The following is a 25,533-nucleotide window of genomic DNA, read 5'->3' on the forward strand; positions in this document are numbered from 1 at the left end:
GTATTATTTTTGTTTTGCATGGCTTACCCAAGGTCCTGATTTATTATTCTCTAGAAACATCTGAAAGCAGAACTGATCCTCAGCAGCTACCAGTCAAAAGCAGAAGCCAGAATGAAACAAAATGCAATGAAAGCTCTTTATTGCTGAGATGTCCATCCTGTGGTTTTGACTTATCAGCAGTACTGCTGGCTGTATCTGACACATTAGCCTGGTCAGAGGTTTTTATGTTGCCACAACACTGGACTCTGAAAAGTAATAGTTAACAGCGGTATTTTGATTGGCTGAAAGGAATGTGTGGCCATATTTCATAGCATAGAGTTTGGAATTTTGATTGTTCTGTAAAAATCTAAATACATTGATATGGTTTAAGTGTAAAGATTTTGTTGTCATTGTACAATGATTCTTAGTACAATAGCACAACGAATTTGAGGTCCTGCCCACTATCCACTATCACACACACACACCATCTGTACAGGAGTGTGCAAAACAAGTGTGCAACAACAACATAGTGCAAATGGAAATTTAAAATAACACACAACACAACATGACAAAGTACATTGTGCACCAACCCATAAACCAGACAGACAAGTATCAGTAATATTTGAGTGTATGTATTTATTAAGTATGTGCAGTATATAATATTATTAGAGTAGTATAATAGTGGGGTGTACTTGCAAGGACCTCAAGATATGATAAGCATCATGATAAATGGGTCATGATACAATTATATCAGAATATATTTTGCTTCCTCCCATAATGTGATATTATACAGTTCACTGTAAATGTAAAAACAGAGCTGATATACATTGATTTTTTGCGGAATCTGCCTTTGTGCAGTGAGTCCAGTAGTGAGGGGAGAGGAACCCCAATGTGTTGAAGTTACCGTACCAGAGTGATGCAGTGATGCAGCTGGCCAGTGCTTCTGTAGAATGTGGTGAGGATGGGTGTGGGGGAAGGTCACCCTTTTTAGCCTTCGCAGGAAATGCTGTCTCTGTTCTGCTGTCTTGGTCAGTGTGGTGGTGTTGATTAGTGTTCACTAAATTCTGCGGTTGATTGTGGACTTGTTCGGAGAGTGGGAGTTTTTTTTATATTTTACTGAATCAAAAATATCCTAGTGAGGAGGGAAAATGTTGTGGTGGCAGCATCCCAAGTAGGGAATCCCAGACAGCCCACTCCCCAGCTACCTCCACCAGATTATCCAGCAGGACCCCAAGGGGTTCCCAGACCAGATTGGAGATATAATTTCTCCAGCGTGTTCTGGGTTGACCCGGTGGCATCCTGCCGGCAGGACATGCCTGAAACACCTCCCCAGGGAGGCGTCCATGAGGCATCTGGACCAGATGCCTGAACCACCTCAACTGGCTCCTTTCGATGTGGAGGCACAGCAGTTCTACTTTGAGTCCCTCCCGATTGTCCGAGCTCCTCATCCTATCTCTAAGGCTGCGCCTGGCCATCCTATGGAGGAAACTCATTTTGGCTGCTTGTATCCGTGATGTCGTTCTTTCGGTCATTACCCAAAGCTCATGACCATGGGTGAGGATAGATCGACTGGTAAATCGAGAGCCTTGCTTACTGGCTCAGCTCCCTCTTCACCATGACAGATCGGTTCAGCGTTCGCATCACTACAGATGCTCCCCAAATCCGGCTGTCGATCTCCTGCTCCCTTCTTCCCTCACTCTTGAACTTAAACTCCTCCACTTGAGGCAGGACCTCTCTCCTGACCCGGAGGTGGCAAGCCACCCTTTTCCGGTCAAGAACCATGGTCTCAGAGTTGGAGGTGCTGATCCTCGTCCCAGCCCCTTCACACTCAGCTGTGAGATGAGATTTTCTTACCACCAAACTCGACACCCTCCATACCACGGCTGCGCCTAGAAATTCTGTCCATAAAGGTTATGAACAGAACAAGTGACAAAAGGCAGCCCTGGAGGAGTCCAACCCTCACCGGGAACAAGTCTGACTTACTGCCAGCTATGCGGACCAAGCTCATGCTCCTCTGGTACAGGGACTGAATGGCCCTTAACAAAAGACCATCCACCCCATATATAGGGTGTCCCTGGGGACACAGTCATAAGCCTTTTCCATATCCACAAAAAACATGTGGATTCATTACCCTAGCAAGGGTAAAGAGCTGGTCCACAGTTCCACGGCCAGGACGAAAACCATGTTGCTTCTCCTCAATCTGAGATTCAACTATTGACCAGACCCTCCACTCCAGTACCTTGGAGTAGACCTTTCCCCCTATAGTTGGAACACACCTTCTGGTCCCCCTTCTTAAAAACTGGGGCCACCACCCCAGTCTGCCATTCCACCGAAACTGCCCCAGATGTCCATACAATGTTGCAGAGACGTGTCACGACAGCCCTACAACATCCATAGCCATGAGATACCCAGGATGAATCTGAGATTGGACAGTCCATACCCAGATATCCCAGCCCTGGTTCCTTCTCGGAATGCGTGTTGGTCGAATTGAGGAGCTCCTCAATGTATTCCTTCCACCGCCCTTCCCCGCCAGAGAGGTGACATTCCATCTCCCAATAACCAGTTTATTTTTTTCCGGTGATCGCCAAAGCTCTCGCCTCGGTCTGCCACCCGATCCACATTGCACCTGACCCTTCATGTTTCTCCTGTGGGTGGTGGGTCCACAGTTGGATGAGCCCATGTTTCCGGTTCGGGCTGGGCCCAGCCGGGCCCCATGGGCGAAATCCCGACCACCAGGCGCTTGCTCATGGGTCCCAAGCCTGGCTCCAGGGTGGACTGACACGACAATATATTATGTCATTCTTTTTAAGTTTACCAACTTACTAAAGTGAGACTGGCTGCTCAGTCTCACTTCAGTCTGTTAACCGTTCCTGCCGTGTTCCGGACTCAAGTCGGGGAACGCAGGGCAGAGCTGGAAATGAATTCCTAGCATTTCAGTTGGGTTGAGGTTGTGCAGTAAATGATCAGTTAGTAAACACGAACTTCTGGCCTATATTACCTTTCCTTTCCATATGATTCGCTGCTTATAAATTTGTTTTGGTTTTTGGTTAAAGGTTTTTGCATGTCGAAAATTTATTAAATGTTAATTTGATATGGAAATCTTGGCCACCATGAGGTTATGCTGACCGCATATATAGAACTCTGGGACTAACTCCTGCTGTTCTTTTGTGACAGGTGGTGAGTAAAATAAATAAAGTATTTATTATTGCAGGCGGTTTATTACTTTTCACAGGATTTTATCCGAACACCACACCCCAGTTCCTACTCTGTTTTTGTTCGCCGTTCAAAGCCACACTCCCCCTGTACAACAGCGCAGCTCTCTTAAAGCACGCTTAGTAGAAAAGGTGGTAATGGATATAAAATGGATATGGGTCAGGTGACAGTGAGCTTTGTATCAGCACCTAAACCATCCAGACAAATTTGTATCAGCACCTAAAACATCCCGTTTATATACAGCAGTTCCTGTGTACTACAATATGTAGTACAGATTTCTTAAAATGTTCCTGTTTTTGAGGAAATTCTTAATGCTTTATTTTTATTAAGCTGCAGTATTGGGAAATAAACATATGCTCCTTACATTTCCTATATTACAATGACTCATGCACTGAGAAATAACCCACTGAGAAACCTAGAAAATTGGGTGTTCATTCATAGCCTTTTCTATATGTTGAAGTTTGTGATGCACATGCATTGATTGAGCAAAAAATGATTAATTGGAAACTCAATGTCTGAGATCTTTTTTAGCAGACAAATTAAACTATAATTTAATGCAATTTTATAGCGTTTACCAGGTCATTGCCAGTGTGTTTTATTCTGTTCCCTGGAACATTAGTAAAAATATGGTGAATAAGTCAGCTGCATAATTTTTCTTATTTTGATTCTTTTGATGAAGCGACATTTTCAGTGAAATCTAGTGTCTCATTCCACTGCTCCCACTGTCCACCAAGGACAAGCTGTGTAATTCTCCTGTCTGTGTGTCATGACTGCTGTCGAATGGCAGTTATATGGTATACTTTGTGTCAGTGCAACACACAATGTCCCCTTTGTACCAGAGAAGAGCGATTTGCAGCATATTAAATAGCTTTCCTGTTTTCTACTTTTGTCTGTTTTGCTTGCTTGCTCACTCAAAATGCACCACAGCTTCAATCTGCTCCTTTGTGTGTGTGTGTGTGTGTGTGTGTGTGTGTGTGTGTGTGTGTGTGTGTGTGTGTGTGTGTGTGTGTGTGTGTGTGTGTGTGTGAGAGAGAGAGACTTGCCTAAGTCCTGTTTTGGGCCTAGTGGGTTCTCTGGGTAGGGGGATGCATCCGAGACCAAAACCATTTTCTGTTACATAATAGTGAGGCTCCACACAAAGTTGGAAATGTAGCAGACTAGAGAGCAGAGACCTGTTCTAAAGGGTCCATGTCCCTTTCAGTCCCATGTTCAAATGTCCCATGCCCGGCTTGGCCTTTAATCGTGTATGCAACTGGCATCCTTGAGGTCTGACAGGACATGCATTATTAGCTACCATCATAATGATTGCTTTATAGCAGGCAATTGCAAAAGGCATTTCACTTTGGACCATCAGTAAGTGCTTGTCTGCTGTTTGTATGTTTATCTGCCTGTTTATGTAAAATAATGGAATAATTGTGCTACATTGTGCTACCAAATTTAGGGGCATCTTTTGTAAGAAATTGAATATTTATATATATTTTTATTTGTGTATTTGTAAGCTATTTCTATCTTCATAGGAATTTATTGGAAAGAAAAAAGAAACACACAAAAAAAAAAAAAACATGGGCGATATTTTCAACTTGTCACTAAGTGTGGGGCTTGTTCACTAGCGCAAGGTAAGGCATACTCAGGACTTCTAGAGCCTTCAGGAACCCCAACGAAGCGGTTCCACTCGTGACTATCATGTTTTCCATTCTGTCCTTCATTACCTTGTTAGGCGAGCATGGCGTCTGTAGTGGGCGGCCACTGGGGCTGTTGCCAGGGAGTGGGTTTACTTACACTGGCACTCCTTTCTCCTGTCTTGTGACACAGTAGTGCAATTTTCTGCTCAGTGACAGTGATTCTTAAACAGAGTAAAACGGTCCCTCTGAAACTGGACATCCGGAATGATCACGCAGGCAATGGAGGAAGTTGCCGCTGACTGTAAATGAAGATGGCTGCCATCTGCCAACTACTCACTGATACGAAATCCCGATACGGAGTAGAGACATAATTATTATACTGATGGTAGTAGTTTACTCTCTCTCTCACTCACACACACACACACACACACACACACACACACACACATACACAAAATCCCCAACCCCCCATAACTATTTATCCAGATCAGGTTTCTGGGGTCCCTTCAAATCAAAGTTCAGATGTTACTGTCAAATATTCCCATTTTTAGCCCTTTTTTTATTCATGGTTTGATCATTAAAAACGTGGAAAAGTCATAGAATTTAACAAGAGAATTTTCCAGGTTTTAAAAAGTTTTTGAATATGAAATAAACATATGAAGTTATGGAAAAGTCATTGAAATCTGACACATGAATGAACATCAGTTCCCGTAAGACTGCGCGAGAAACGTTTCTTCTATGTTTACAACTGCAACGTTTAAAACTTGCGCAGGTCTGTAGAATCTTTGCTGGCTTTACGTAGTGGAGCACGTCACGTGGCACTGCGCGCGTTGCTTCCATATTCCAGCACCTCCATAGGAAAATGGTTTTTTTTTTTATAAAGATATGTAAATTACAGCTGATTAACCTGATTGGGTCCATTTTACTCTGGCTTGGGCTCGCACAAACTTGGAGGAAGAAACCCTGTCATTTAAGTTCTTTTGTTTTGGTAAATTTGACTTTTTGTGCTTTTTTCATATGTATTTGAATTTTTAAGGAACTGTACAGTGTTCTTTTCTTTCACTACCTTTTCAGCAATTATTCATTTGTCCACTCTGTCTAGGTGACGTTTAACGTGAGCGTGGAGGCTCGCACTTGTCCCGCTCCAGGAACACGCCACAGCTTCACCATCAAACCAGTGGGCTTCAAGGACCGACTGGAGGTGGCGGTGGACTACCAGTGCGACTGCAGCTGCACACGCTTCACACAGGCCAACAGCAGTCGCTGCAGCACCGTCGGCACCTACAGCTGCGGAACCTGCCGCTGCGAGCCCGGCTACCTGGGTGCTGTGTGCGAGTGCCAGGAGGGCGAGGCGGGCGGAGGCCAGCAGAACGAGTGCCGTGAAGCCGAGGGCAAGCAGGCCTGCAGCGGGCGTGGAGAGTGCATCTGCAGCCAGTGCCTCTGCTACGAGTCCGAGTTCGGCAAGATCTACGGACGCTTCTGCGAGTGTGATGACTTCTCCTGCGCGCGACATAAAGGAATTCTCTGCTCAGGTCTGTGAGGTCCTTTTTTTGTTTATTGACTAGTGAGATGTGTTAGTCTGTACAGATCACTTCTCTGGGTCAACCAAAGTACGCTTTCCCCTGTGTGAAAGATGCGCAAGAGGTGTACCATGAGGCTGAGCTGTGCAATATGGCAATGTTTTTCTGATATTGATATTGACAGTCTGAGGCTCCATTCACACGAGAAGTCTTTTCTCTAAAAGCTGTATTCGGTTTCGAAAAAAACTTGCATCCACACAGAAGCGTTATCTGAAATGTTGTCGTCCACATGTAGATGCAGAGAACGTCCCAAATCCTGTTTTAAAGGTGTTAGATCAACATCAGATCGAGGTTTTAGGTTTCTTCATGGTGTCGTGAACTATCCCAAACATATGGTACATTTGGAATCAGATACGACCCATAATGTCATCAAACTGAAATTAACATTTCAGTTATAAATAATGAAAGGCGGTAGTAGCCTAGTGGGTAACACACTTGCCTATGAACCAGAAGACCCGGGTTCAAATCCCGCTTACCATCGTGTCCCTGAGCAAGACACTTAACCCTAAGTCCCTGTAACTACTGATTGTAAGTCGCTCTGGATAAGGGCGTCTGATAAATGCTGTAAATGTAAAATGTAAAGGTATAGAAATCAATTGAAAATGCAGACACAAACCCATGCATGCTATCATCAACATTTCAGCTCCTGGGTGGAATACAAAAGTGTGAACACACACACACACACGCACAGATATATCAAGGTGACTGAGCTTGAATCCCCCCCCTGAGTGTGGTTTTCATAAAAATAAATATCACATATTTGTGGTTTGATACCGAGGAAACAGCCCTGTGAAATATTGCCTGGCTGCCGGAGTACTCTTTAATGGCCGTGTTGGTTCATGCGCTGCTTTTTCATGCTCTGTCAACACCGGGGAGTTCACCTGACTGCTGCCTTTAACTGGATCTATTCTGGCACCACCAGGCTGGCTGAATAGTGTCATTCTACATCTTTTTGGCTGTTAATGTTTTAAATCCATCTACCTCGACGTGCTGTGTGAAAATAAAGTTGCTCACTCTTCTGCACTGTGCCCTAATTTCCTTTATGCAGCGCTGGGTGTTGGGATCTTCCAGAAGGGGTCTGCAACATACTAAACAGGCTGACCGACTGGATATTCCAGAATGCCAGCACCCAGCACAGCAATGCATTCTGGGTGGGAAGCTGCTAGAGAGCCACTGCTGGCACCAGCCCTCTCGTCTACGAACCCAACCCAACTGCTTCCCTTTAGCACAGTGAAAGCTTTGTACCAGCTTTGTACCTTTTTTGTGTGCTTTGTACAATGCTCTGGTCTTGGCCCAAGAAAATGCTTTGTGTTCTGTTTAGTCAGCAGCCAGGCTGCTCTGGTACGGATCTGCCATTCGCAGGAGGGAGTAGGAGCGTGTATTAAACTTTAGCCGCCCAGTCCGCCCATTTGCTGAGCTCTGCAGCCGCTTGGTTAAACACTGCGTGCTTGTGTTCTTGCATTAGCGGCTTTTAATAAAGATCTCTCGTAAGGGGAGGAATTACTGTACTTGCTGATGCCTTCGGCGACTTAGCTCAGGATTTATCACCTTTTCAGCAGGACTGGAGCTAAATGCTCCCATTTATCTCTGTGGCCTGGAGGTCGTCTTGGTTGTTGACACTACCCTTCATCAGCTGAATTACTGAATTCCAGCTAAAGAGCTGGCTAAAATATGTTCTATATGTGTCATTTTATTACATTTAGCAACTTCTTTTTTTTTTCTGCTTAAGGGTGATTCATCTAAAGGTGAATTTCTTTTCTGGTATGAATTATAAAAGAAGATTATGTAAAGGTTCTCTCTCTCTTTCTCTCTCTCTGTGTACATACCTCTAAAATGATGTCATTGATTGAAATGCTGCATAATGTTTTCAGAGTTGAATTTATTATCTGTATTCCTCTTAGTGGTTAGTGAGGACCTTGCAGATCCTTCTGGTTCCTTCAGTTTATTGGGTCACTGGGGCAAAAATCAAGCCCAGAGTCCAGCAAGCTGATTGGCTGATGAAATCTCATCTGTTGAGGAGGAGGAGTAACAGGAGGACTACCGCTCCTGACTGAAACCCGAAACACCTTTAACAATCTAAAGCAGCTGTCAGATTCCAGCCTCCCATAAACCATGCACCTCCTGTGCTGTCCGCGTTCCACCTCCAGTCGTCTGCCCTCCTATGAAGTCTGCTGACTCAGCCATTTGTGTCTTGTCCTTCAGATCCATTATCTCACAGGGCTTTGTGTTCATGAGTGTTTGTGTTGAGTGTGTGGCATGCACTGCATTTTGGGACATTTTTATTATTCAGCCTGGTGTGTGTTGTGTGTGTGAAGCGCTGACAGGCTGGTGATTCATGGCCTTGTTCCCACATCTGCATTTGGTTTTCTGCCGCAGCCGGACTGCAGAGACGTCGCCGCTTTGTTTTCCAGATGGGGTTCATGTGGTTAAATGGGAACGTGTGTGACTGTGTGTGTTGTGTTCATACAGGAACCTGTCCCAACCAGAGACTCGCGCACACACAGTTTTTTATTATTTTTTTTGTGTGTGGGAGGTTCTGTCAGCTTCATAGCACATTTACGGTTGTAATTAAAATACTGATACTGAACAGTGATCATGTACAGCATCATGGTTCTACAACACGCCCACTGAAAGGAATTGCACTACTTTCCAAATGCATGCAAATGTGAGGAAACAGGAACGTCTGGAAGGAGGAAGACCTCAAACATCTGCATTTTTGGCCCACGAGTCACATAACACAGACTTTACACTCTGCCAAATCTTTTCTTGGCGTGAAACGTTTTGAGGTAGTGCTTGATCCACAACGCCTGCACAGCAGTATGCGTTCGTCACAAATGTAGCGTAGCACTTAAAAAAAAAAAAAAAAAAATGTGTGAAAAGTTTGTGCCCATGTACCAAGTTGCCGATGGAACTTTATCAGAGTAACATGCCAGCTGTCGAGGCGTCGGCCAGCCTCCCTTCCGGTTCATCGGTGCATCACTGCCCTCAATCACTCAACAGTCCAGCTAACTAGGTCGTCCTGACCTTTATGCTCCATCTTCTCATCCTTCTGAAAACCTCTTCATTGTCTTGGAGTGATGTTTAGGTCTGGAATGAAGTCTGCAATGTTTTTGTTCAGTAGAGCATCAGTTCGGATTTAGCTGAGACCATTTGTGACCATTATTAGCAGAATTATGTTATTAGGCTTTTTAAAAAGATAGATGGTGTAGCATCTAAACCTTCATGATGGACCTCGGGACATCCAGGGATCATTCAACGAAAACAGGAAATAGTCCAACCAAACCGCTGTTTAGTTTGGCAGTTTGTATTGCGGGAGAATTTAATTGAATCATGACCAGATACAGACATGATCAAGATATTCCACAAAGGTTTTAGTGTCCAGTTACTGACACATGAGGGTAAAGAACTAAAACTTGTCTGCATTCTTTGATCTTTTGATCCTTATTCATGTAATCCCCATTTTAGCTGGGAATTATAATAATAACAATCAAAGTTTAATAATACACATTCACTCTATAAAGACCTAGTATTTGCATTGAAGTTTTTTTTTTTTTTTTTTTTACAAAATTGAGTTCTATTTCTGTTTGCCTTAATGTTTTTCAGAGAGGTGGGATATCTGCATAACCTCAACACACTGCTTTCTTTCACAAATTCCACAAACCACTACTTTCCCATTTGATCTCAAATCATCCATAGCAGTGATTTTAGCTCCATAATTCTGCATAGTGTCAGTCGCTGTACGGTTGAAAACTGAAATCCTGATACATTACAGAATAGAAATCTTTCTCATGGTTGTAGAAAAATTGGTTGCGGGTAAAATAACCACATAAATGAAATTACATTTTTATTACAAGTCCAGTGTTATATGTACACTTGCTAATCATTCATAAATGTCGTTATCATCATGAATGGCCTTTTTTGTCTGGATGAAACAAATTTGCATAATGCAATTTCGGAGGCGAACGAATGCCTTAGGGTCAGTAATCCTTTTTTTGCAACAGATGTGTAAATCATATCCTAATAATATACATTTTGCCATTATTCATCCTTGCGCCCTTCTGACCCCTGCTGCTGTGCATTTGTGTGTGTTTCAGACATGTGATGTCCTCATGTGACACATGAGCACATGAGGACATTTTTGATTCTCTCAGCTAATTGAAGTCAGGTTTCCCAGCAGGTCTTTAGAAAATTGGCCAGTTTTGAGTTTTTCTAAAGGAACTGGCATTTCCACCGACTACACGTGAGACCAAGCTTGGGTTTTGACAAAGGGACTTGTTTCTCCCCTTGGTGGTTTTGGGAGGAGCCTGGCTGTGCGTTCCCTCTTCCATGGGGTGGAGTTGCGCAGAATTATGTTTACTGTGTTTGCGCAGCATGTCATTATCTGGGTCCACAGTAGCGTTTTGCCAGGTGTCATGATCACACGGTGCACTGACTGTGTGTGTGTGTGTGTGTGTGTGTGTGTGTGTGTGTGTGAGCATGTCTGTGATCTGGTAAATGGATAGTTTTTTCTGCAGAGATGAATTTTAGAGCTGGACTAATGATAGAAATTTCAGCTGCATGAATTCTCTTCATCGCTACATCGAAGTAAAGTTTTATTAAACTGTGAGTGAGTATTTTTACGTGTGTGTGTGTGTGTGTGTGTGTGTGTGTGTGTGTGTGTGTGTGTGTGTGTGTATATATATATATATATATATATATATATATATATATATATATATATATATGGAATCTGAAATTCCATTTGACTGGACTTTCTCACTGTCCCCATGTAATTGCATCTCTCACATGATGTGGTCCTCTGTCATGTTCTGAAATCTGGAAGTGCTACTGTGAATAGAAGCTTTTCTGCTTTCGCCACATTTTAATTAGAAGGATGTTGATGTGCTTTGACTGTTTATCCCTATGAAGTGTTGCTTAATGGAAATGGGGAAAGGAAAATTTACTCACACTGCATACACCCACTTCACCTACACAGACACTCTGAAGTCACACTTAGTGTCTCAGACAGGAATGTTTCTCAGTCTGTGTGCGGGATTTCTACTTTAGGACTCGAGAAGCTCTGACTTCTGGACCAGCTCCTCTACTCTGAATAACAGCGTCGTAACTCAGACATACAGTTTATGTATCCACATCTGAGTCTATTTCAAGTCACCACTGAAGGAGTCAGGAAAAAGATACAAAAACACACATGACCAGAATGAGGTCAGAATGCAAAGCATGCTGGGATGGTCATCTTTGTTCTGTTTGTCAGGAGCTCAGAGCATCAGTGGAGACGCCAGCCCAATTTTGCAGCGAGCCACCCCACAACACTCACATTATCCTGACCGAGAACCGTGCAATTAGGTCACAAGGCTGTGGGTTATTGTTTGAGTGTAGCTGGATCTTTCATTAAGAGATGGAGCTGACAGACTTCACATAAAATAACCCTAGTCATTCTGTAGCTGCTGTATCCAAGAATAGTTCCTTCTGCGGTTGAATGAAGGAAAAAAAAGTCCAACCCCTCGCTTTGCTTCTCTATAGATGACCTCAAACGTCTCCAGAAGTTTGCATCGCTTCATATAGACTTAGGGGTTAAAAGGGGCTTTGGGCGTCTACAGAAGGGTGTTTCCTGTTGGAGAAACTTTCTGCACGTGGATGCGTTTGTGCTCATTCATGGCTATTGGGTCTTCTCCTCAGGGACCATTATTTTCCATGTTTCCAGGGTGATGTCATGATTCACTCTGACAGTTTTTGGTGTGGAACTTGGTCAGCCTGGCTTAAAAACACACTTTTTTTTCAGGCCATCTAAAGAGGCATTTCCTGCCTGGAACACTGGTCTTTACTGGCTGACGCAGCAGGATACAGGGTCCATCTATTCTTCCTGTCGGACCATACAGGCCAGTCTGTTGACACAGGAAGGACAGATTTTTTGGTCAACGTGTCTGATCTGGAGTAGTTTGCCAGGAACCAGACGTTTCTCTTGCAGCTTGACCTAAATGCTATAATATGCCTGGCACTTTGGGCACCGGCGCCAAGTTCAGCTCTAATGGCAGCAAGGTTAGACATTCTCAGAATTTGCATACAACCTTTGAACCTCTTGGTGATTGTGTGTATTTTGAACTGTCTGTCTCTTTTTTAATATTTTCGTTACCTGAGACACAATTCGTAATGATGTTATAAACAGGCACGCTACTTCCTCATTCCGTATTCCCATGTCACATGTACAAACACCATTGCTTCTTTCTTGTTTATCTATTTACAACTCAAATTCCAGATATGTAGGGATCTTCCATTTATTTTTAATTAATAAATAAATAAATAAATACTCATCGCCATGATTGTCTCTGGCATTACTAAATGTCCCCATTAACACTTCCAGAAACCACTGACAGTAAACGCAATCCACCGCGCCATCTGCAGATACCATGTAAATCTCTATCAAAAACGGAAGCCATATTTAAACTAGGTCCAGGCGTGCAGTCATGTCCTGTGAGCCAGAATTCATTTGAAATGGACTGTGTTCTATGGCCAGAAAAGTCAAAATTTGACATTCATGGATGCTGTGACATCCAGGCTAAGGGAGACCTTCCAGCCTGTTTCCAGAATTTAGTTCAAATGCAGCATCTCTGATTGTATGGGTGGGCAAAATTGTATATGATATATGCAGCATGCATGTTTCAGAAGGAACTATTTATGCTGAAAGGTATATAAAGTTTGAGCAAAACATCTCTTCCCCTCCGGCCAATGTCTATTCAGGGAAGACCTCATGTATTTCAGCAGGACAATGCAAAACCATGTACTGTTTATATTACAACACTTTGTAGTGGGGCAGAAGGTTGGCGGTTTGTGGACGGTTCTTCGCTCAGTGGCAGGCGCCTGTCAAGGCTGCCCACTTCTCAGTATCGGTGATTGGTCAAAAGCCCTTTCACTTTAACTTCATTGGAGGACAGTCCGGGTGCTGAATTGGCCTATAGAGAAATGAAATGAAAAGTACGTCAAAGACGACCACCAACACTTCAGCAGCTGGACACCTAAAGCAAGAATGGGGCCAAACACCAAAACTCCACAAACTTATAACTTGGATACCCAGACGTCTTCAAACTATTTAGAAAAGAAGAGATGCATCATGGTAAACATGCTTGTCCTAACTTTTTACGGACCTGTAGCAAGCATGATGAAATGAGCAAGTTTGGTGGCCTTTTAGTGTTCATTCAAATTTAAAGAACATTTTCTGAAATTCTGGTTGTGTTTAGGTATGTTTTAACGATCCTCCCAGCATCCACCATTAGCTGGGTGTGATTGGCAGTCACACCCTGCACAGGTGTATGCGGTGTGAGAGTAACTTTTCCTTTCACCATTTTCATTTAGTAGAGCCCTATATGTTTGTTCGTCTGAAAAAAAGGCTTTGTTCAAAGCACCTGCTCTTGGGTCCTCCTCTTCTTTGGTGACATGACACGCCCTGCAGACATCTTTAACTTCACACTGTGCATAGCGCTGCACTTAGCAACACTTTGAAATCAGTGTCTCTTTTGTGTTAACTATTTTGTTGATCTGAACTGGTGTGATGGTGCTTTAAGCACCTAATTAATCCCACACACAGATAGAATCTCGTTAAAATTGGCTGAATGGCTTTTATTGGCTGTGTTTTATTTCAGCAAACATTGACTTGAATTACAGTGATACACCACAAGACACCAAATGGTAATTTTGTATGACTTGTCTTATGCCACAAGGCCCTAATGTAGCACAAAAGATTTGGTGGTGATTGAAAAGTGTCAAACACAAGTAAGGTTTAGCTTGCTGGGTACAGGGTTGTGCCCTGACACCTCCTGCAACGATCAGACATGTGGACGGAAACGGTTTGATAAATTCAGTTTTCTGTTAGATTATGGCAAGGGTGGTTCTTGACCTGAGTTTCTTTGGCATGGGATGTCTGGTTTATGGAGATGCCATCCCACAACTCTGTACATTTCACTGGAAATCGCATCTTCAGACACCTTGTGCATTCAAGCAGCTTAACCAAAATAAAGAAGCCATATTTCCATTCGTTCCTAATTGGTGGCATACATGCACTCTCACACTCATTTCTACTAACCATAAACAGGAAATATCTGGAAACAAACCAACCCAGTTCAGACTGAAATGACTTCATCAAAGAGCTACTGGGTTATATTTGGGAAAGGCAGCTCTTGAAGATTGCATGCTGAGAGATATTAACTTCTCACTCTCCCTTCATATTTTTAAACTTTGCATTCAGGCTGCCCAGTAATGTCTGTAGCCCTTCATTTTACAGCTGAAAACACCATTCACGACCTGTTATTCACATGCTGTGAGCTTAGCCCCAACCTGCCATTTTGGGCGTCTTTAATTGCCATGGATCAGTGAGTCAGTGTCACTTAGCGTTTATATTGGGACGTTTGACTCTTGACCCAACTGGCTTGTGCTCATGTCATGTCATTTTGTCTAAATGTGCTCAGTTGTGCATGTTGCCTTTGTCAAAACTTAGTACCTGGTTTGTCCTGTTTCTACGCTTTCTGCAAGTGTGCTTGTTAATAAAACATGTGACTTCTGTAACTGGGTGTGAAGAAGAATATTTCGGTGGTGACCATGAGGGTGGAGAAGATGAAGTAATGTGTATGGCTCTCTTTTTTTTTTTTTTTTGACCATGTATCGTCCAGTTTTAATATATGTACTACCCCTGTTTTTATTTAACGTGATTTTACAAATTAACTGATGTAAAAAAAATCCTGGCTGATTGTCTTAATGATTCAGATGAGCTTTGTATTTTTAATTTTGAAGTGCGTAAAAAGTTTCTACTGTTCAGTGACCAAATCATGCATTCACACACCATCACATATAAGGTTATTCCATTTTTCAGGTCTTACAAGTGCTCCGGATTTATCTTTGACCCCCAGACCACTATATATATTTTGGGTTGCAGTCAGTAGGGGCTTAGCTCCACCTTTTGCACCGGGAAGAGGCTGTTGTAACTGTCAGGTTGTATCATTGCAGGGATGTTGTGGATTCAAAGAATCCAACGTGCTTGTTTGAATTAGGGCTGCAGCTAACGATTATTTTAATAATCGATTAACATGTCGATTATTTTTTTGATTAATCGTTGAATCGGATAAAAAAAAAAAAAAAAAAAAAAAGAAAAGCCTTCTATTCCAACCCTTTATTCAAAAACAGAACCAAAATCTTTAGAAAGTGCACAATAATGTTGCTCCTTGAGCTGTTATAATAATAATAATAATAAAATAAAAATGGACTAACACAAAAAACATACACATGTATGCTTTACATCTGCCAAATATAGATTTTTTTTTTTTTTTAAATAAAGTGCCACCTGAGCTGCCAGAACGATAAATAATTGATAAAAAAAATAAAGAACAATACAAATCAGAAAATTTAACAGGATTTGTTTGAATGTCAGAACTTGTTCTCTACACTGCAGATGCACACACTCGCAGATGCACACACTCACAAACTCACACTGACACACACACACACACACACACTGCAAAAAATGCTTTTCTAATTTAGTAGTTTTGTCCTGATTTCAGTCCAAATCTCTAAAAATCAAGATACATTTACTAGACACATAGCATAAGAAATTGTCTTGTTTTCTGATAAAACATCTCAGAATTAAGTGATTGTTTAAAACAAGCAAAATTATCTGCCAATGGGGTAAGAAAACTAATCTTAATGAGATATAATCTCAAACAGAAGTTTTAAGCATCACTTAATATTCTCATTCCATTTTTCTTGTCTAGTAATCTTGATTTAAGATTTTTTAGATATTTGGACTGGAAACGAGACAAAATTACTAGGTACTTTTTTTTTTTTTTTGCAGTGTAGCTATACATGACAACAGATTGAAAAATGAATGGTCCAAAAAAGGCTAGTGAATAAAAACATGTCTTTAGTCTTTTAATGCAAAGTAACTATAGCACCCCTGCTTTACTACTGTTATTAACAAGCTAACGCTAACTTGTCATGCCTGTCAAGCTGGATGACGGGTAAACATTTACATTTACAGCATTTATCAGAAGCTCTTATCCAGAGCGACTTACAATCAGTAGTTACAGGGACAGTCCCCCTGGAGCAACTTAGGGTTAAGTGTCTTGCTCAGGGACACAATAGGCGAGTCGTCCACGCGGAGACACAGAGAACAGTCCGAACGCTGTTTCATCCCCCCTCCACACCTGTAGGTGGCGCTGTAAGTGCCCGCTCCTCCGCGGCGAGTTAAACACCAGCACCAGGGACATTACGTTCCTCACTTCAAAACGGAACAAAAGTAGGATTCTGTAGCGACTTACCCTGCTGCTGAACTCCCTTCCTCCTCATCAAACACGCATTTCAGGGGCTGGATCATTGCCGTGGTGCTCCCGTGCCGTGCCATGTCGCTTTTGCATATTTTCGTGGGGCAGTGGTGGCCTAGCGGTTAAGGAAGCGGCCCCGTAGCCAGAAGGTTGCTGGTTCGAATCCCGATCTGCCAAGGTGCCTCTGAGGTGCCACTGAGAAAAGCACCGTCCCCACACACTGCTCCCCGGGTGCTTGTCATGGCTGCCCACTGCTCACTCAGGGTGATGGGTTAAATGCAGAGGACAAATTTCACTGTGTGCACTGTGTGCTGTGCTGCTGTGTATCACGTGTGACAATCACTTCACTTTAAATTTTATGCCTCCGCCATGTATCTGTCCTCTACCTCCGCGCGGTTTATTTTTATTTTTGCTCCGCGCTGTCTATGAGGCGCCAAACTCTGCTAGCATCTGTGCGCGAGAGAGACCGAGTGTGTTCAAACTTCTCCGCGTCTCACGACATAACGAATCGATTAGGAAATTCGTTGCCAACTCTTTTAGAAATTGATTGATTTTTATCGTTGTTGTATCGTTTGTATTAATAAGTTCCATTCTATGTATCGATGGGGAATCTGCCCATAGGAGACAAGCACAGTCGAGTTTGTAGTAGTGACTAAAGGTCTACACGTCCTTAACGGGCCAGATTTTATTTGGCTATTTGGTTGGTAAATGGTAGAAAATATGTATTTTGTACCAAATGTACATTACTGTGGGTGGTTACCGGGTCCTGGAATGAACCTGTTTCATGACACAAATAGAGAGAGAGTAGTACCCTGAACAGAAAGTGACCTGCTAATGTAATTACATTTTCTGATTACCTGCTCCCTCACTTGGCTACCTAAGTGGAACCAGACATAGGGCATGAACTGTAAATATTTTCAGGATTCTTGTCTTTTGAAATGTCAGTGAGCAATCTTTTCCTTCAAAGCTTCCACTGCACAGAAATCATTTTATCAAATTGGTGAGGTATTTCCCTTTCTTTTTTTAGTATATTTGTTTTGTTTTTAGTTCAGCTTTTAGTCCTTCAAAAAATATTCCAAAGCTTGAAACTATTAGTGTGGAATGAAAAGTCAGTGAGCATCCTGTTTGTCTCTGTTGGACCTACATTCTTTTTCACTCTGTATCAGTCACTGCACCACAAGTCGGGTGTTTTCTCCAAGACATCCCAGAGAGGCTGCCAGCCCTGGAAGGGCTCTTGAATGCCTCTTCTGCTCCCCAATGTAAATGCAGGTCTGTGTAGTCCAGTCACCAGCAGGGCAGGATCTGTTTGATGTGATATCCCTCATCATGTCTGCTCTGCCATCACTCCGCAGCTGCATCAGCTTCAGAATAAGAAATCCTGAATTCCTGCCCACACTTACATTTCTTGACGTGTGGATACATAAGACTGGGATTTTCTGTATTTATCATTTGGAGAAATGTGTGAAGCAATTTATAATCTGGACGTGAGTTCTGTACAGGTTCATATACAGGTTGTGTGTGTCACAGCACTGTAGAATTTATAATCCATTATCAGTGTTCATGATTATCATTGGAAATGATGTGATTGTGAATCTGTTGAGCGATTCTATAGAAAATGAAACAAACAAAAAATATTTGCAATTTTACTTCTAGTTCTAGTATTTAAGAATGCCAAGAGTGTGCAAAGCAGTAATCAGAGCAAAGGGCGGCTATTTTGAAGAAACTAGAATGTAAAACATGTTTTCAGCTATTTCACCTTTTTTTTGTTAAGTACATAACTCCACACGTGTTCATTCATAGTTTTGATGTCTTCAGTGAGAATCTACCAACGTAAATGGTCATGAAAATAAAGAAAACACATTAAATGAGAAGGTGTGTCCAAACTTTTGGCCTGGTTTGTGTATGTTTGTTATATTGAATAATTCATCAGGCTTTATTAAAATATTCATGCAATGCACCACATTTTAACACTTAGTCCTAGCTGTCAACTTACTTGTGTAGCTTTTAGACCAGTGACGTTGTCATCCAGTGTATCATACCATCTTGGTCATTTTTGCTGCATATATTGATTTTGCATAAGCATTATTTTAGTGTTGTGTTGCATGGTTTTGACACCCATTATACAATTGAAATATTTGATTCCATAGTTTTGACGTCATGCTAAAAGAGTTCATAGAATTTTATTGTCGAAGTTGGTTGTAACAAGTGAGACTTGTTTTTTGTGTCCCATGCATCACAAGTTTTCAAACTGCTTGTATAGCTTTTGTCAACTTTATATTGAACTAACCCCCCAATAGTTAAGGGGATGAAGTAACTGTTATCAAAATGTCCCTTGTATCACATGGACAATTGTCCTGTTCTGTTGTGACTGCATTGCATTCATTATCAGGCCAAAAAAGGGTACAGGTTTACTTACTTATTTTTTGGATAATCACAATTTGTAAAGCCAGCATAAGGTTTCACTGAACTTGGCAGTCAAAGGTCCCACAGTGTCATTCGGGTTACATCTGTGCACATCAGTAACCACAGAGTAGGTCTGACTCACGGCCTAGAATGTGTTTTTGAAAGCATTTGGACATGGAAAAGACTGTTGTTCCCAGAGAAATCTTCACACCAGTGATCTGTGTGTTTCTCTGCCCCATTGCGGCTGTTGGTAGAGAGGGATTTTCTATGCCTAAAAAAACAACAACTCTGGAATACATTTAAGGCAACTGGCAACATATAGTTGTGGCATAGGCGTGAAGTTGAGAGAACATGCTTGCTACCGGTTTTCCCGAATTGTTTCCTACAGAGAATTACTACGATTGTGTGACATTTTGTTTCCTTTTTAGACATGATGGGCCAATGCCATCAACCACATTTCATGGGTTTAAGGTTTTTACTGGGTTATCATTTTTCTTGTGCTTATGAATGAATTGTGGCCACACATTTTTTTTTTAAGTTTGAAAATATATATGTGTGTGTGTGTGTGCGCAGTAAAGCTGTACTGTTTTGTCCTCGCTGTGCCTGTGCAAACACAGTTAGCAGCACATGGAATCTCTGCTCAGCTGTTGCAGCAACACACAACAGGGACAAAAGTTGAGAAGATATTTACCTTATGTAATTTTTTTAAATATTACACTGTATGCCCAGTTTAAGGGACTTTTTGAGAGACTCTCACATTTTACATTTCCTCTCTCTCATTGTCTGTTTCTCCCCAGGCCATGGAGAATGTCACTGTGGTGAGTGTAAATGCCACGCTGGGTATGTCGGTGACAACTGCAATTGCTCCACGGAAACGGCATCCTGCATCTCCGATGATGGGCAGATGTGCAGCGGGCGAGGCAACTGTGTGTGTGGTCAATGCCAGTGCACCGAACCAGGGGCCTTTGGGGACACCTGTGAGAAATGTCCCACATGCCCTGATGCCTGCAGCACTAAAAGGTAAGAGGAGTGAGCTTTGGCTATATTAAAATGGGGCTTTATTATCAGGGCTTAAATACCAAGCCCACGTTGTGCTTTTATTTCCTTAGCTTTACTCATTCCTGCACATCATAATGCTGTCATTTAACAATGTGATGTTGTTATTGTATTATTTGGCAACCTACAGTTTGGCACATGTTAAAATATACTAATGTGACACAGTGTAACTTTGATTTTTAACTAGATACTCCAGCAGTGTTTACCATAGTACAACAAGTGTTGGTGCTTATTTCTCAACTTGCAGGATTCTAGAAGATGAACTGCATGAACATTAGCAAAGATGTCCCCTGACTTTAGTCTCGTTTTTGAACTGTTAAAAGTACAGGTCTGCATCTCTTCTGCTGAGGTATGTGTACTAACATGTCCTGCTGGGATTTTTAACCACAGAGAGTGTATTGAGTGCAGACTCTTTAACTCGGGGAGACTCGCCGACAACCAGACATGCCAGCGCCTGTGCAAAGATGAGATCATCACCGTGGACACGCTAAGTGAGTATCCGCACCAGCTCAAAGCTAACCACACGGTGTGCAATCATTTCTGTAAATGAAAAATGTCAAACAGATTCATGAATATTTCTGGGCATTAATGGCCAGCGAATACATTGGAAGAAAATGAGGCAGTCGTCAGCAGTCCCTTCCTGAGCTCGAGGCTGTTTTCTATTTAAATATCATGATTTAACGGTTTACTCTATGCCAACCATCTGCCAGGAATTTTCAGATGTTCTGATCCCTAGAACTTTTGTGTTTGTGATGGCGTCGCCCCTGATCCAATGACTGTCATCTTGTTTTAACAAGCTCTGTTATTTATCATTTGCTTTTGAAACCACATGGACTCACTGGGTGGAATTCTTCCAGGCCCTCGGGTCACTTAAAGGGATAAAGGAGATGAAAGGAAGGGTCACATTAGATGCCTCTCTACATGCTTTAGTTCTGTGTGGCGGTTCCTAATGCTATCATGGCTTCTGCACAATTCATGGGGATGGTGGCAAGGTGATCAAAAAGCATCAAGTTCATTCTGTGTTGATATTGGACTTTTCAAGCAAAGGACTGTCCTATAACAAACCTCACCTTTAGCACAAGTTTCCTATCTGCACACATTGTGCTGTACTATGCTCTTGGGCCCCTATTTGTAATTTTTGTGAGTGTCAGTCTAGGCCTCTGAGTAGGTCACCCTGTCATCCCACAGCCTGCAAATAACACTGATTATTTTGACCAACTGCCACATTCTCCACATTCTGCCCATTTTGCATGTTGTATTTACCCCAGACAGACATAATGAGGAATAGTTTCTCTGCAATACTCCTAGCATTCTGTTTATGTATGTGTAGTTGTATACTACATAAACAGTTTTTTGAAAAACAATAATTCACGATTATAAACAGATTGGCCCTGTGACTGACCAAGCAAGGTATTGTTAGACTGACAGAGTGTAACAACATTCTTCTGCTATTTCAGACTTCCTTAATGAACTCCACATGCACATTCCGGAAACGTCTTGCACAAAGTCAAGTGGACTCGTATATTGACCCATATATTAAAGGCATTGTAAGGAGGGGGTTTACTGCTTTATACTGCAGGCCATTCATAAACCATTGAAAGAAATTAAGATGAAATTGCAACAAGCCGGGAGTCCTTATCAAGGAATAAAGAATCCAGAATTATGTCACCTGACATGCTTTCAGTACGAGTGCTGATAAGAAATAACCCCCCCCCCTTCCTCCTTGACCTCTCTTGTTCTGTTTTCATTTAAACCAGAAGCTGAACTCTTCTTTCCTTGTAGAGACGGATGACCACAACGCTGTGCTCTGTCTGTATAAGACAGAAAACGACTGTGTGATGAAGTTTACATACTCTGAGCACGCCAGCGGCCAGTCGGTGCTCACTGCTCTGAAGGAACCAGGTCAGTCTGTTATCACATGAATTATTTTATGTATGTAGATGCATAGGCTCATAGACTATGTTTGCGTTGCCTTTATACATTTAATTGTTGTATTCATTGTAAGCGGTGTGTGTTTTCCTCCATTCCAGACTGTGGCTCAGCTCCTGATGCACTGACAGTGTTGCTCGCTGTAGTGGGCAGCATCCTGCTGGTGGGTATCGTGCTGCTTGCCATCTGGAAACTGGTCATCACCATCCACGATCGACGCGAGTTTGCCCGTTTCCAGAGTGCACGCTCACGGGCACGATATGAAATGGTGAGGATTAGAGTTCAGGAAAACAACATTCTCTATATTGTTCATATAACTAATTACCAATACTGGCTCATTGGACCTTTGATGCTGCTGTGTGCCAGGATGCACCATAGCTCACTGCAATCATATCATTTTGTCTTTTTGTAGACTTCCAGACAGAATGTGAGATGATAGAGGTCTCAGAGTGAGGTATAGAGGTATAGAACTGTAATCAGGAATAAAAAAATTAATGCACACTTTTCTTTTACGTTGCGTAAAATTTAATTTGTATATGTTATGAATAAAACGTATATATTAGTCCATAAGTATGATAAGTAGCTAAATATTAATAATACATTGATAGAGCACCTTTAATGGTACGCAACATAGTATTGAACAGTGCAAGAAATAAAACACACAATAACAATTCAATTAATGTAATTAATGTAATTCATAGATTAAAACATACATATTAGGAAAAGGTCTAAATCTTAATATTTTACTTTAAGCACACTACATAAGTATAAACAGATAACTGAACCTGTGAGTGACAACACAGCGCTTAAAGGTTATATGCAGGTTTGAAGAGATTAGTTTTGAGAAGAGACTTGAAAGTCGCCAAGTCTGTACATTGTCTGATGGGTTGTGGGAGGGAATTCCAGATGGAGGGGCAGCTACAGAGAAGGCTCGGTCACCCCTGACAGATGGATGATTTTCATTGGTCGAACAAAGTTTATGGGAAGGCGTGTGGCCGTGGAGAAGTTCAGAATGATAGGACGGGGCCCGGTTATGGAGTGCTTTGAAGTTGAGGAGGATACTTATGAACTGTATACAATACAGGCTGATTTCAATTGTTGAGTAGTTAAGTGATGAATACATGGATTAAGGTTTTGACTGAGGAGAAAGAAGTGATTCAAAGCATTTGTAGGGAAGAGCACAGCTGTGCTTGCAAGCCGATCACTAACCCCCAATCCCTGATTTCACCTTTGTATCACATTTATCCTCTGACACTTCACCTTGTGGCAAAAATGGCAGGCTGTAATGTTAATCATAATAAGCCTACATTTATTTGTCATACCAATAACCCAAAATAATCTTTAGAGAATTTATTCTACCTAGAAATGCCAGAAATTGATCTCATTGTTAACCTGTTAAAATTGAATGAAAAATGTCAGACTTCGGTTCTCTGTTCAGACACAGAAAATATATACAACAGGCAACTTCGTGCATAATTGCATCTATGTAATAATTTACCCTTTAGTCTTCTGAAATATTTTTCTGTATTAGAAGGGTCTCAGTTTAGGGATTTGAGCTGTTAAACCTGCTTAAAGGTCTCATTCAGATACAGGCAAATGCTTGAGGATAACTCGTTTCTGAGACTAGTTTCATTTCCTAAATGCACAATGATTTTAAAAAAAAATGATGATTTACTCAAATTCACACATACTGTCATCCTTTATCTCTCCATACAGGCATCCAACCCACTGTACAAGCAGCCCATTTCTCACCACACAATGGAGACAGTTTTCAACATGCATGGAAAGTCTTATAACGGAGTTCTCCACTGACACATCATTGGGCGGGGCACCAGGGTGTGGCCAGACCAGACCGCTGGGACAATAAAGGTTGTTGGAACTGAAGAACAGTATTTGCACAGGCACACTTCAACCATCTCATCAAGAACTGACAAGAAGCCTTGTTTATAATTTTGGCATTTTTCTATAGTGATGTAATATTTTTTTAGTGGACTGTAAGACTTCACAGAGGTCTGAGTACAGAATGCTCCTTGACATGGACACTTTGTAAAGCTTGAAATTTTGTAGAAACACCAGATGTGAGTTGTGTGTTTTTTTTTTTTTTTTTTTTTTTTTAAACTGGTTGAAGGATGTAATGACAGACTTTCAAATAACTTACCATAAAATTACTATTTTAAGTATGACCCTGTACACTGTATTACACACTGAGGCATTGTTTTTAAGTCTTATGTATATATATATATTTTTAACAGAGTGCCTTTCACGTGCTTAATCCAAGATGGACCCTAAACAAAAAGAAGTTTATTTTACATTTTTTCAGCTGTATGAAACACTAGCTTTGTTTAGTCTTTGATGAAGTAGCGTACAAAGAGCAATAGATTTTTTCACCCTGCATTTGCACAAGGTACTTTTGGGGGGGGGGGAATACAACTTACCAGTGATGTTGCGTCTACTACATGATCTTCTGTCTCTGCTATCTTATGTGTCTGTAGTGTGCACCATTCTCCCACAGGGACTCCATTCATGTGGCGTAAAAGAGGAAGAGCTGCTACTCAAGGTGAAAGTGAAGTGTTTGTCATTGTGGTACATTGGAGCACAGCACACTGGGACATAACAAGAAGTGTCCTCTGCTTTTGGGGCAGTGGTGGCCAAGCGGTTAAGGAAGCGGCCCTGTAATCAGAAGGTTGCTGGTTCGAATCCTGAACCGCCAAGGTACCAATGAGCAAAGCACATTGTTTCCTTGGCACATTGGCCCCTGTCATGGCAAGGGTGAGCAGTGTTAAAAGCAGAGGTTAAGAGCAAAGAACACATTTCATTGTGTCACCCTGTGCTACAGTGTTTCACAATGACACTTCACTTCACTTTAACCCATCGCCCTTAGTGAGCACCTATGAGTAGTGTGTGGGGGACGGTACCTTGATCAAGGGGATTTGAACAGGCAACTTTTCTTACCCGCTAGGCCATTGCTGCCCCAATATGGATATGAGTGTAAGTGTTGTTTTATGTGGGGAAACGTGGAGGGTAAAATATAAACAATGCTGAGAAAACCTCAGAGAGAATAATACAAGATAATGTAAGAAGGAACAGGGTCCGTTTTAATGTCATCGCACCAAATGTATATTAACCATTAACAATACATAGTTGCTAAGTCCAAGACCTAATGTATAAACTGCTTAAAAAGGAGTGGTCTTATAATAATAGCCTAATAACAATGAAGAAAATGAATGATGAACAAAGAATGAAAAAATATTCCTTCTTTCCTCAATCCACTTAAATTCTCACACACACGCATTACATAGTAAAGACTAATGTTAGGCATATCTACCTTGAACGATTCATTTCCGCCTCGTAGTGTTCTTGGAGTGTAGTGGTTTCTGTTTAGCACCTGGGGTTTGTGTGGTTTGCAAGGATTTAGGCTCTTTAATTTAGCATTTTAAAGGCAGCCTTCAA

General features: G+C 41.8%; 1 protein-coding gene across 1 annotated transcript in view; it reads left to right on the forward strand.

Annotated features, from left to right (window-relative positions):
* The window catches only part of itgb5 (integrin, beta 5), a 35,880-nt gene extending 10,561 nt beyond the window's left edge, over positions 1-25,319 (forward strand). Inside the window, exons 10-15 of the mRNA XM_028991804.1 lie at positions 5,917-6,346; positions 19,896-20,118; positions 20,545-20,645; positions 21,937-22,056; positions 22,185-22,351; positions 23,800-25,319. Of these exons, the coding sequence (XP_028847637.1) occupies positions 5,917-6,346; positions 19,896-20,118; positions 20,545-20,645; positions 21,937-22,056; positions 22,185-22,351; positions 23,800-23,895 (1,137 nt within the window). The 3' untranslated portion in view covers positions 23,896-25,319. The remainder of the gene's footprint in view (positions 1-5,916; positions 6,347-19,895; positions 20,119-20,544; positions 20,646-21,936; positions 22,057-22,184; positions 22,352-23,799) is intronic.
* Positions 25,320-25,533: the final 214 nt, after the last annotated feature.

This window comes from Denticeps clupeoides, chromosome 9, assembly GCF_900700375.1.
Source record: "Denticeps clupeoides chromosome 9, fDenClu1.1, whole genome shotgun sequence".
Classification (NCBI taxonomy): domain Eukaryota; kingdom Metazoa; phylum Chordata; class Actinopteri; order Clupeiformes; family Denticipitidae; genus Denticeps; species Denticeps clupeoides.